General features: G+C 43.2%; 1 protein-coding gene across 1 annotated transcript; it reads right to left on the bottom strand.

The window, feature by feature from the left end:
* Positions 1-1718: 1718 nt before the first annotated feature.
* hormad1 (HORMA domain containing 1) lies at positions 1719-11948 on the bottom strand (the record flags this gene model as incomplete). Its single annotated transcript, XM_084442458.1, has 15 exons — positions 1719-1836; positions 2303-2371; positions 4365-4448; positions 7170-7231; positions 7353-7410; positions 8417-8509; positions 8731-8888; positions 9273-9415; positions 9505-9572; positions 9722-9748; positions 9867-9887; positions 10032-10068; positions 10853-10916; positions 11398-11542; positions 11916-11948. The coding sequence occupies 15 exons, from the start codon at positions 11946-11948 to the stop codon at positions 1747-1749; spliced, it is 1152 nt and encodes a 383-aa protein (XP_084298584.1). The 3' UTR covers positions 1719-1746.
* Positions 11949-12887: the final 939 nt, after the last annotated feature.

Raw genomic sequence — 12887 nt, 5'->3', positions numbered from 1 at the left:
TAATGATGTAGAGTTGGGGGCCCAGCCCGGGATTGATGGTTGAGGTGAAATAAAATAGCAATTTATGTTTTGCGCTGCTTATGGCTGCTGGGTTCCATCACATACTTACAGTAACTTACAATTAAACCTTTTATTAATATTTTTTTTACAACTTTTCCTCATATTCTTTGGAACCCTGCAGAACAATGATAATAATAGCTTCCAAATCTATATTTATTCCATTAAGCAGTCATGCGCCAAATGATTGAAAGGCCATAGGAGGCAAAGCTATCTTGAAAAGACCTTGTATAATGAATGCACTTACTCAATACAATATACTGCAGTCCTGTTGGATGGGGGGAAAAAAGTTGACCATTGGCTGATGGCAGTATGTTGTATGTGGGGGTATGGAGGTTAGGATGGACACTTGGGTAAATAACTACTGTGTAGTATAACATAACTACAGGGGAGTCTTTTTTACTGTCACTGCATTTCATCATTTATCAATACCTGCTGTCGAAATAATAAAAAGCGTTGAAAGATGCCACAGTCGAGTCAAGATGGGGTTAGCCAACTCTGATGCATTTCACAGCTCATAAAGACCAGCCAATGCGTGTCTCTGTGTGGGCGCATGTCCAGGGCTTCCTCTTTACAGCTGAATATCATCTCCTGCTCCCATAAAAAAAAATAGAGACAGTGAAATAAACACGCTATTCAGTCACGGAGACAAAGGCTGGATAGGGGCTGATTTGATGGAGTCTGGCTTCACCTCTCTTTCCTCTCGGAAGAGAGAGAGAGAGAGGGAGAGAGGGAGAGAGAGAGAGGGGGGGCCTGTTTGGATATGCATCACAAAGGCTTCCTTCGGTATTGATCTGCAGTGGGTTAAGGCAGTCTATCAGCAAATGTCCCCCTCTCTGGGAAAAACAACACGAGATTAAAACCACACAGCCGGCCAGGCGGGCTGTTGACGGTCCTTATCTTGGCCCAAAGGTCAGAATGTACAGATAGAATCCACTTTCACTTAACAGCTTATTTAACACACATCCCATGCAAATGGCATCTGTGGGCCGGTCTCAGGGGCGGTACTATACAGTATGCCTGTATTAGGTGAGTGAATGTTATGAATTATTTTTTTGCACACGTTCCAGAGGCGGCGTGGGGTTTCAGACAGGAAGCCGGTTCTCTTTTCACCCTGAACTGGAGCGAGAGAGCGACTACTTCCTTTTTCCGACCACGAAAACCAGGCAGGTGTGAGCAGGTTTGCTGCTGATGGGAGCAGAACGCTGTTTGAGGTTCAGCTGCTGAGCTCGTGTGTAAAACCAGCTGCTCACTGGACGGACGGGAGACCACGCTGGAGAAAAAGACTTTATTTTCCAACAACAAATAATGTCATGCATTAGCCAACATGAGGATAGGCTACTGTACATTCAGACCATATTATTTTGAATAAAAGATAAACAAAGCATTGTGATGTTTAATGTAGGTTAATCATCAGACTAACAGTAGAAAGAACATTCTATGTTGAACCATGTACCAAAAAGGTGAATTAATGTCTCCAAGTCTCATTTTAGAATTCATGTAGCCATTTCTTATTGTATCATTGTAACAACTGAAATCAAAAGTGGACCTTCCTCATTAGATACAACTGAATAAAAGCCTTGAATATGTATGTGAGCTTATACTTTGCTTAAAAAAGGTCTTAGAAGTAGAGGTGACTGATAGTTCGAGGTCAAGGGTAGGTCAGTAGAGATGACTGGTTGTTCGAGGTCAGTAGCGTTCTTTGGGCTCGCTGAATTTGCGTTTCTTTGGTGCTGACGACGGGAGCTCTTGGCTGCAGGGGAACTGGAAGTCTGTCAGCTACCAATCACAGAGGAGATGGATGACTGACCAAGTTAGTTTCATTTGATATATCTGATGTAATGAAAAGTAGGTAGAATGCGCACATCACTTCTGGGATGCTGGGTTAAGAAACCGTCAATGAGAAGGAATGGACCCCACTCGTCTGATCCTAATAAACCTTATTATGACGTTTCGATCGTCTGCTCTTTGTCAGGTCAAATTTCAAACAATTCGTGTCCCACTCATGTATATAGACACCCAGTGAGGCTTCCATTCCTTTTCATATATTGTATTTAAAATATATACTGAAGATATTATCACTTAATTTAAAGCTGTTGAGGTGAATTACACAGCCAAACTGTGGATGAACTGTCTGAAAAGATATTTTTTAAATGGAACTTTTCCTGCTGACTGTTTCCACAGGAAGTGCACTGCGCACCTCTGGGCTGCACTATAGCATTTATGTGTCGGCCATCTTGCTTACCGTGTTTTCCTGGACGGGTGAGGGCACCATCTTTCCGATGCTGCGCCGCTCTGGCTTCGCCTTCCTCTCCTACCCGAGCAGAACGGGACACGGGGTACAGGACATCACTAGAGAGCAGCACGCACCCTCTGACATAGGTATAGGTATAGGTACTGCATTTGTAACGCGCTCCCCATCCAGTTGTTACACTGGCCCGGAGCGCCAAGCGACATGCACACTCCTCTACAACACGTCTTCAAGCCTCACACTCCTCTACAACACGCCTTCAACACGCACACTCCTCTACAACACGTCTTCAACACTCACACTAGTCTACAACACGCATTCAACACTCACACTCCTCTACAACACGCCTTCAACACGCACACTACTCTACAACACGCCTTCAACACGCACACTACTCTACAACACGCCTTCAACACTCACACTAGTTTACAACATGCCTTCAACACGCACACTACTCTACAACACGCCTTCAACACTCACACTACTCTTCAACACGCCTTCAACACGCACACTCCTCTACAACACGCCTTCAACACTCACACTCCTCTACAACACGCCTTCAACACTCACACTCCTCTACAACACGTCTTCAACACTCACACTCCTCTACAACACGCCTTCAACACTCACACTCCTCTACAACACGTCTTCAACACTCACACTAGTCTACAACACTGCTTCATCACTCACACTAGTCTACAACACGCCTTCAACACTCACACTACTCTACAACACGCCTTCAACACTCAACTACTCTACAACACGCCTTCAACACGCACTCTACAACACGCCTTAAACACGCACACTCCTCTACAACACGCCTTCAACATGCACAATCCTCTACAACACGCCTTGAACACTCATACTACTCTACAACACGCCTTCAACCTCAGATCATGTAGCTATTCACTTCATGTTCGTTCCATACCTGCTGTTAACTAAACTAACTAGGCTGACTAAACTAACTAGGCTAACTAAACTAACTAGGTTAACTAAACTAACTAGACTAACTTAAGTAACTAGGCTAACTAAACTAACTAGGCTGACTAAACTAACTATGCTAACTAAAGGAACTAGGCTAACTAAACTAACTAGGTTAACTAAACTAACTAGGTTAACTAAACTAACTAGGCTGACTAAACTAACTAGGCTAACTAAACTAACTAGGTTAACTAAACTAACTAGGCTAACCAAACTAACTAGGTTAACTAAACTAACTAGACTAACTAAACTAACTAGGTTAACTAAACTAACTAGGCTAACTAAAGTAACTAAACTCATGTCTTTGGTTGTGGTTGAAGACAAAGAGATCTGAGAAGTCTTGACCTGGCAACTTCCTCCAACGTCCTTAATCACTCACTAGCAATATTCTCTCTATATATACAAGATTCAAGATTTGATGTAATGTACAGTGTACAGTCACAATGAAATGTTGCTGCCGGCTCCAAGATTATGCTTGATACAGATAAACTCTAATACTCTATTACAAATTACAAATTTACAAGTGACAAATTAACATATTCCGAAAATTACAAAGTTTACAAATGAATACTAATTACACAATAATTACCCTTTCTATACAGTGTAACATGGATTATGTACATGCTATATGGATCAATATTCTCTCTCTACCGATGATGAATTATGAGGTGAAGGACAGCAGTGATATAAAATGCTGATTGTGTGACTGGATGATATGTCCACTTGAGGTCACTAACTAACTATTCTCTCATAGCCAGACCTCTCTCTCCACACTTGGTTTACGCTGTGCCAGCGCTGGACAAAGGTCTGGCTGGACTCTACCATTCAGGAATGGGAGGGGGGGGGGGCGCTTTATTTCTTTAAATCAATCATATGCGTCTTGGGCGGAGCGGTTGCTAGGTTGTTGTTTCACCTGGCCTGGATTTAATCTGATTGGGCAGACAATAGCTTCCACCACTACTGATTGGACAGTGATAAACAAACTAAATAATGAACAACTAATTAACTAATTAACTGACAAGGATAACTCAGGAGCCATTGTGGTCGACAACATGGAGGTTTTGTGAAGGCTTACCGTGGCAGACTGGATGACTCGTCCACTCCGGGTCCTCCTGACGGCGACCTCCAGGTCAGAGGTCATCTTCACCAGGGTGTCAGTCTGAGAGGAGTAGAATGGGGAGGCTCAGAACTCAGATCTTAACTCATCTTCTACGTGCTTTCAGAGAGACGCTACTACCGACACTCATTTCATTTCATTTCAAACCTTTATTTATGCTCGAGAGGCACTGAGGTTGCCCTCATTTACAGTGACGACGAGCGAACAAAACATAAACAACGACCACAACAACAAAAGGACAGAGACACAGGAAGGTATATAAAAACAGTAACTAAATGAATAAACTCAATATAAAAATATTTTAAAAAATGTTAAGATATACTAAAACAATTACAGACATATGTACAATGGTGCATAATCAGGGACTTGAACTTTAAAAATGATGGCATTGAGTCCAGTTTTAAAAAGCGTTGGAGGGCATTCCAGGAGTGAGGGGCATTAAAAGAAAAAGCAGATTTTCCAATGTCAGTGTAAACCCGGGGAACCTTGAGTAAAAGCAGTTCACTTGATCGTGTGGAATAGGTCCCATAGTTCCATGATAAAATCTGTGAGAGGTAAAAAGGGTGTTTTCCAGTGAGGGTTTTAAAAATAAATAAATACCAGTAATAGTTCCGTCTCTCAGTGAGAGAAGGCCATCCTACCATGTCATAAAGTGCACAGTGATGAGTGTCATATTTAGCGCCTTTAATAAATCTAATAGCAGAGTGGTAGACTGAATCCGGAGGCTTTAAGGTTGAGGCTGCCGCATTCCTATACACAACATCACCATAATCCAAAACTGATAGGAATACTGCCTCTAGAACCCTTTTCCTACAGCTTAAGGGGAAGCTGGACCTGTTTCTGTACAAGAAACCAATTTTCTGGTGCAACTTGGAGGCAAGGTTATCAATATGGAATTTAAAAGTAAGTTTCTCATCGAGCCACACACCCAGGTACTTGTATTCAGTGACTCTCTCAATCCTAGAACCGCCAGCGGTAGAGATTTGCATGTCTTCATAATTAATATTTCTAGCACGGGAAAAAATCATAAATTTGGTTTTACTAGGATTAAGAACTAATTTAAGATTAAAAAGAGCCTCCTGGATTAAATTAAAAGAAAGCTGTAGCTTTGCAATGGCGTACTGGACAGAAACAGCTACACAATATACAACAGTATCATCAGCATACAAGTGGTCATGGCAGTCACACAGTGTAGAGATAATATCATTTATATAAATGGTAAAAAGTACTGGTCCCAAGACTGAACCTTGCGGCACACCTTTAGTTAATGTCAGGAAATCAGATTTAACTGAGCCTGACTTCACACATTGACGTCTATCAGACAAGTATTCCTGAAACCAAATACAAGCAGCACCATTCAAACCAATATCAGCTAATCTCTTTAACAGCAAATCGTGATCAACAGTGTCAAAGGCTTTTGATAGATCGATAAAAAGTACAGCACAGTGTTTTCTGTTGTCAACAGCAGATGTGATGTCATTTGTCACAAGAGCAATGGCTGACGTTGTGCTATGGCGGCTCTGAAACCTGACTGGTGTGGACTTAATATTGAGTGGGTTGAGAGAAAGGATTTGAGTTGAATATTCACCAGTGATTCCAGGACTTTCGCTAGGCAGGGTAGTTTTGAGATTGGCCTGTAATTATTTAGATCCGCTCTAGCACCCCCTTTGTGCAGCGGGATCACATGGGCAGATTTCCAAACAACTGGGATTGTGTCAGAAGAAATGGAGAGGTTAAAAATGTGCTTCAGAGGCTCAGTAATAAGTGGAGCAGCCTACTTTAGAAGAAATGGGTCCAGATTATCCTCCCCAGTGGAACTCTTGGGATCAATTGATGACAAAGCATCATAAACACTGTTAGATGTAAAGGGGCTGAAGGAGAACAGGGGGGCGGTGTTGACAGTGCTGATAGCAGTAGAGTGAGAAGTAGGGGGTCTTGAATATTCACTGTCAAATAAATGACCTGCAGCTTTGAAATGCCTGTTAAAGGCAAGACAAATATCATTTAAATCAGAAATCATGACATTGTCAGCTTCAATCTGAGTGGGTAAGGAACTGGTGTTTTTGTTTTTCTTTACATTAACTGCGTTCCAAAAGGCTTTGGGGTTTGAGTAGGAGCTAGTAACTAAATCAAGGTAGTATTCAGATTTAGCTTTCCTTACTGATGCCGTGCATTTATTTCTGAGCTGTCTAAAGGAGAGCCAATGTTGCGGATCTCCTGAGCGCCTAGCACTAGACCAGGCACTATTCCTGTCTGTGAGCAGGGCTGAGAGTTCCTGTGTGAACCAAGGTGCAACTCTGTCTTTGATTCTAAATTGTTTAAAAGGTGCATGGTTATTAACACATGATATAAAAATATTAGTAAAACAATCTAGCGCCCCCTGGGTATCTGAGATCCCGGATACACTGTGCAATTTGCTGTGCAAAATATAATTTAAAAAAGCATGCTCATCAAAATGCTTAAGGTTTCTTTTCATAACCAGACGTTGACTTGCCTTTGGTAATTTAATTTGTCTTACACATGCCATGGGACAGTGATCACTAATACCCAAGTCAAACACACCACTGGCCACAATTCTATCTTCTCTATTTGTAAATATTAGATCAATTAACAATCCTTTTGAGAAGTCATTCATGTTAGGTCTAGTGGGCTCGGATATTAGCTGAGTTAGATAGAGACCAGAAGTAATTTCTTTAAAATGGTCAGATGCATTGCCTAGCCAATTTAAGTTGAAATCACCCACAACTAACACTTCTGACTCACCTGAGAGCTCCTCGTGATCTCCTCACACACCTCCATCTTGTCCTGACGGCGCACCTGGATCTCTGCTCCCCATGTTGCAACAAACAAGCGCACCCGGAGTTCACATTGCTATTCAGGTGCAGACGCCATGCTATTTCTGAGTCCACGGGCGAGCAACAATTTTGGCTTTTTAGGAGATCTTACCGGAGTTCTCCATGTAATGATCGTTGTCGGGAGTCTCCTCATCTTCTATCATGGGATTCTAAATGAGGAAATATGAACGTCAAGTTAAATCACCCAGCCATAGTCAGCTCTATGTGACAGATATCTATGGTCAGACCTTCTGTAGTGAGTCAGTTCTATGAGACAGATATCTATGGTCCGACTTGCTGTAGTGAGTTGGTTCTATGTGACAGATATCTATGGTCAGACCTGCACCTGCTGTAGTGAGTCAGATCTATGTGACAGATATCTATGGTTAGACCTGCTGTAGTGAGTCAGATCTATGTGACAGATATCTATGGTTAGACCTGCTGTAGTGAGTCAGTTCTACGTGACAGATATCTATGGTCAGACCTGCTGTCGTGAGTCGGTTCTACGTGACAGATATCTATGGTCAGACCTGCTGTAGTGAGTCAGCTCTATGTGACAGATATCTATGGTCAGACCTTCTGTAGTGAGTCAGTTCTATGTGACGGATATCTATGGTCTTACCTGCTGTAGTGAGTCAGTTCTATGTGATGGATATCTATGGTCAGACCTGCTGTAGTAAGTCAGCTCTATGTGACGGATATCTATGGTCAGACCTGCTGTAGTGAGTCAGTTCTATGTGACGGATATCTATGGTCAGACCTGCTGTAGTGAGTCAGCTCTATTCGCCTTATTCACCTGGCAGCCATATTGGTCAGTCTGGGGTGCGTATGCGGAAGTGCCCGTTGACTTCAATATTAAAAGTTCACAGTAAAAACACCACTTCAAGAACTGAAATAGTCAAAATAACAGGCTGAATACACTATGGGGGTTACAAACTCATCATTAACAGACTCTGATTGTTAGGGTTAGAGTCTAGTAATGATGAGTTTGTAACCCCGATAGTGTATTCAGCCTGTTATTTTGACTATTTTGGTTCTTGAAGTGGTGTTTTTACAGTGAACTTTTAACATTGAAGGCAACGGGCACTTCCGCATCCGCACCACTAATTACGTCAGACTGACCAATATGGCAGCTGAGGTGAATAAGGCGAATGTGACGGATATCGATGGTCAGACCTGCTGACTGTTGATCAGAGTCACAGCTCCCTCCTCCTCCATCGTCAGCATCCACTTGTCTCCGACGCAGACAGGCTCCTCCTCCTCCTCCACCTGTGGGCGGCATTGGGGTGTGTGTGCTGAAATAGGTACGGGAGCATGGCCCCTCCCCCTGGGTAACCGGGCCTCGGCCCCACCCCCTGGGTAACCGGCCTCGGTCCCTCCCCCTGGGTAACTGGCCTCGGCCCCACCCCCTGGGTAACTGACCTCGGCCCCACCCCCTGGGTAACCGGCCTCGGCCCCACCTCCTGGGTAACCGGCCTCGGTTGCTGTACCTGCTCCAGCCGCTCCCTCTCTGTGGTCACGTCCACCCTCAGCATGTGGAAGGGGGTGACCACCTCCCCCATGGTCAGACGCACTGGCTCCTTCGCAAACTCCATGCTGTCGCTGTCCCCTTCCTTGAAGCCTGGGGGCTGGTAGTCCTGCGGGGTGACTGTGAGGAAAGACACACACACACACACACACACACACACAGGCAGACACACAGGCACACACACACAGGCAGACACACAGGCAGACACACACACACACAGGCAGAGACACACACACACACACACACACAGGCAGACACACAGGCACACACACAGGCAGACACACAGGCACACACACACAGGCAGACAAACACACACACACACACACACACACACACACAGACAAAGACACACACACAGGCAGAGACGCACACACACACACACACACACACACACACACACACACATTGTGCTGTATTACTGGCCTCCATTCAAGAGTGATCCAGGTACTACTAACATAGTTTTCATGACCATCTAGTCCAAGTGAGGACAGGAGTGTGTCTCACCGTCCTCGTAGTAGGACAGCTTCATGTTGAGGCAGACGTTGTCAGGCAGCGGCCCCAGGTTCTGCATCAGCGTGTAGAGCTTACGCACCAGCAGGATGCTGGCCTTCTTAGTGCTGCTGCACGCCAGCTTCTTATTGTTGTCGCTGAGTTGGAAACACAGCATGTTTTGCATACGGATGACAAAAAAGAAAGCATCGCTCAGCAAATAGTGAATGAAGCGCAGAGTTCAGACCTTTCAACAGTCATCTGAGGTCCTCTCTCTGTGTACTGGACCCTGAACTGGTAGCACTCTGTTACCTTCTGCAGGTGATGGAGAAGAGAGCGGAGAGAGGAACACTTTTTAAATCTGTCACAAAAAGATGAAGATGAAGTAGGTGTAGACTTCAAGTCTAGAATGTTGATCATCGTCAGCAACATAACGTTGAGTGTGACTGAGGTTTGCAAATTACCTTTGGATTATCCTGATCGGTGTATATCTAGAAGGTGACATGAGAACGTAAACTTCATATATGTACATGACAACAAATATAACAAAATATATTATCCATCTTCAAGAAAATTGTCATATGATATATATATTGTAGATATACTCACAGAAAGGATTACCATTCGCAGCTATCAGACGAACAAGAATTGCAAAACTGTCATTAATATCAGTGAAAACAAACCGAGCTGCACAACCGTTCCCTGAAATCAACTTCTACCCCAAACAGTCCTCTCTGTGATGCTGCTCTAAGAGCAGTGGAACAACTGACTCACGTATTTCCTCTGAAGAGCATCAAAGCATCCATGCATCCTGGTGGGGAATGTAAACAACAACGAAAACAACTAATTAACATGTAATGATCTGACATTTCCCACGCACATCCGATCAGGACAACAGACGGCCCAGAGTCACTGAGTACTGTATGCTGGCGCCTCTGCTTCAACACCACTGTGTGTTCAGTGTGATCTAGCCAAGACAGAATAATATCACACAGACAGACAGACAGCTGCTGGCCTTTAAAGTGTAATGGAGATGTAGAGCAGAACCACAATCGTAGGCTAGAATGGATTAACAAATGCTACATTTTAATATTAGTGCTGTCAATCGATTAAAAAATGTAATTGAGTTAATGACAATAATAGGCTGTGATAAATTATAATTAATCACAAGTTTAAAATATTAGTATTTAATTGTATTTTGGGGGGAGATAAAATAATTAGGCATATGTGTGATGTTAGAATAAAGAAATGCATGACAAAGTGGTTAGAACTATCAAAAGAACGGCTGTATGTACGCCCATCAGCCATAAGCCAGACTGGACCTGGCCTGGTTTTTACTCTTTACTTACTTTTCAAAAGAAATTTGTTCAGCACACCTTGGGATGTCTCCTCAGTCATCATATTATCTAAGCGAGTGTTTACTCAAGTCTTTACCTGGCTCAATTAGCTACTGAAAGGCATGAAACGTGCAGAAACGTATCCACAAGATAAGTTACATTAGACACTGTAAGGACAAGCGATTACAATAATTCCAATGTACCTGTACTTGTTACACATGGCAAAATAAACGTTCTATTCTATTGTATTCTACTGACCACTCTACAATCTGTCTGGCACCAGGGCAGCTTCTCTCCTCCCTAAGGATCATCACTTTCTGTTCTGTGGGAGAGATGGAGAGAAGGAGGGATGGAGAGGAGGGTGGAATGGAGATTGAAGAGGTGTCACTGTGTTGCTGGTGAGCTTCCGCCCCCCACTCTGCCCATGCTGGGCTCCAATCTCGGGTCCTGTGTCTTACAGTACGAAGGTACCTACCCGCCTCTCATAAACGCTGCTACCAGCTACGCCACCCAAAAGCTAGCAGGTCCACTGTGTGAGTGGGCAGTATTTATACTGAGGAGTTTAACCAATTCAACTTGGTTACAGAGAGAAGGAGGGATGGACAGAGGGCGCATAAGAGAGAGCGAGAGAGATCTCAGCTTTTCCTGATTTAAAAATTTGAATTCTAATTTGGTTACTTTCAAATATCTGAGAGGGATTTGGGTACTGCAAAATAATACGGCTAGCTACTTATTCTCAGAAGCAAACAATACTGTGTAAAAATACTAAGTGACGATTGAATGCTTCATCCTGTGCATCTTGCCTTCAACATATTTGGTCCCATAGGCCTTCTCTGGGAAAAGGCCCCTGAGGTATGTGATGCTGGAGACTGCAATGGCCAGCAGTTTCTTCACAAGGATCAAGGATTGCTGCTCGGTGGCAACTACATTAGGCAGCAGCTGAGACTCCTAAAAAGAGGGATATCCATTTAGAGAGAGGTTTATATCAACTATTAAAATATTAAGAGAAATAGCTAGTCCTAGTCCAGCCAGTGTCTATTTGGTTACCCCAAATCAGCCCCAATAATTTAACATTAGTTAGTTAGTTAGTTACGTTAAAGGAGTAGTAAAGGGGAAATGCATGTTCAGCCCTGTTTTAAGGTTTCTTATGATCATATACAATGATTCAGATCAAAACGTTGACAAAACTAGCACTAGAAAGTCTGATAATTGCTCTACCACCATTTTGGTCATACAATGGATGTGGGTGGGCACCTTGAAAAATCTTTCAAAAACATGTTAAACTCTCGATTTCAAAGACTAACAGTTAGACTAACGTTACCTGAGCAGTTCGCAGGCGTTGCTGACTTGCCATAACAGATCAAGTTGTATCTAATCCAAATCTAGAAAAAGCAGATGAATCACAGTTTCAGCAAGAGATGAACAGCTAATGTTAAGAAAGCAGCACAGTTAGCAAGTTTATCTAGCTATAGTGAATAAACAAATATGTTAGGTATAGCTAGTTAGCTTGCTAAACTAACTGTATCACTGTAGTAATTCACACAATAGTAACTCTAGCACCGAGTAGCTGATAGTTAATAAAATATGATCAAACCTCAAACCCACCCACCTGTCTTTGATTGAGGATAGCTACCAAGTTAACTGTCTTTGATTGAGGCAAGCTAGCGAGCTAACTAACTGTATTTGGTTGAGGCTAGTTAGCGAGCTAAATGTGTTTGTAACTAACGAGCTAACTGTGTCTAGCGATCTAATTGTGTCTTTATCTAGCGAGCTAATAATGTCTTTAGTTAGCCAACTTCATCGTCTCCTGAGAGAAAAATTGTTCCCGCGGCGGGGCTGCATGGTGATTGGCTGATTCTGCATACACCCGCCCTAATTTCCAACAGCCGTGCCCTATGATTGGTTTATATGGCTGTCATGTACGCCCCCACCCCCAGATCAGTCTGATGGCTGAGAAGAACATCGATTGTGTTGAAGCACATTTATATATTTTATTTATTTCAGCATAATGTTTTACACACTCTCTCGATAAATGTTTGTGGTTTTGATGCAGTGCAGACCTTCAACAACAACGCCCCTCCCTCTACCCCCCTTTTCAACATCATTGGACGAAACAGCTATCAATCACCATTTCTGCGGGGTGTGTGACCTATCATTGGCTCATTTTGCACATCGACGGTACGTGTTTCCTTGTTGCCATTGGTTACTGTATATGTCTGTCAAAAAATAGGAACTCCCACATCATGATGTCACAAGATCTTTCGCCATTTTTGTTGAGGAGCAGTTAGTCGTG

The sequence above is a fragment of the Borostomias antarcticus genome (assembly GCF_949987555.1).
Source record: "Borostomias antarcticus genome assembly, chromosome: 8".
In the NCBI taxonomy this organism is placed as follows: domain Eukaryota; kingdom Metazoa; phylum Chordata; class Actinopteri; order Stomiiformes; family Stomiidae; genus Borostomias; species Borostomias antarcticus.
The sequence above is the reverse complement of the archived record's forward strand: the minus strand, read 5'-3'. Positions and strand labels throughout refer to the sequence as shown.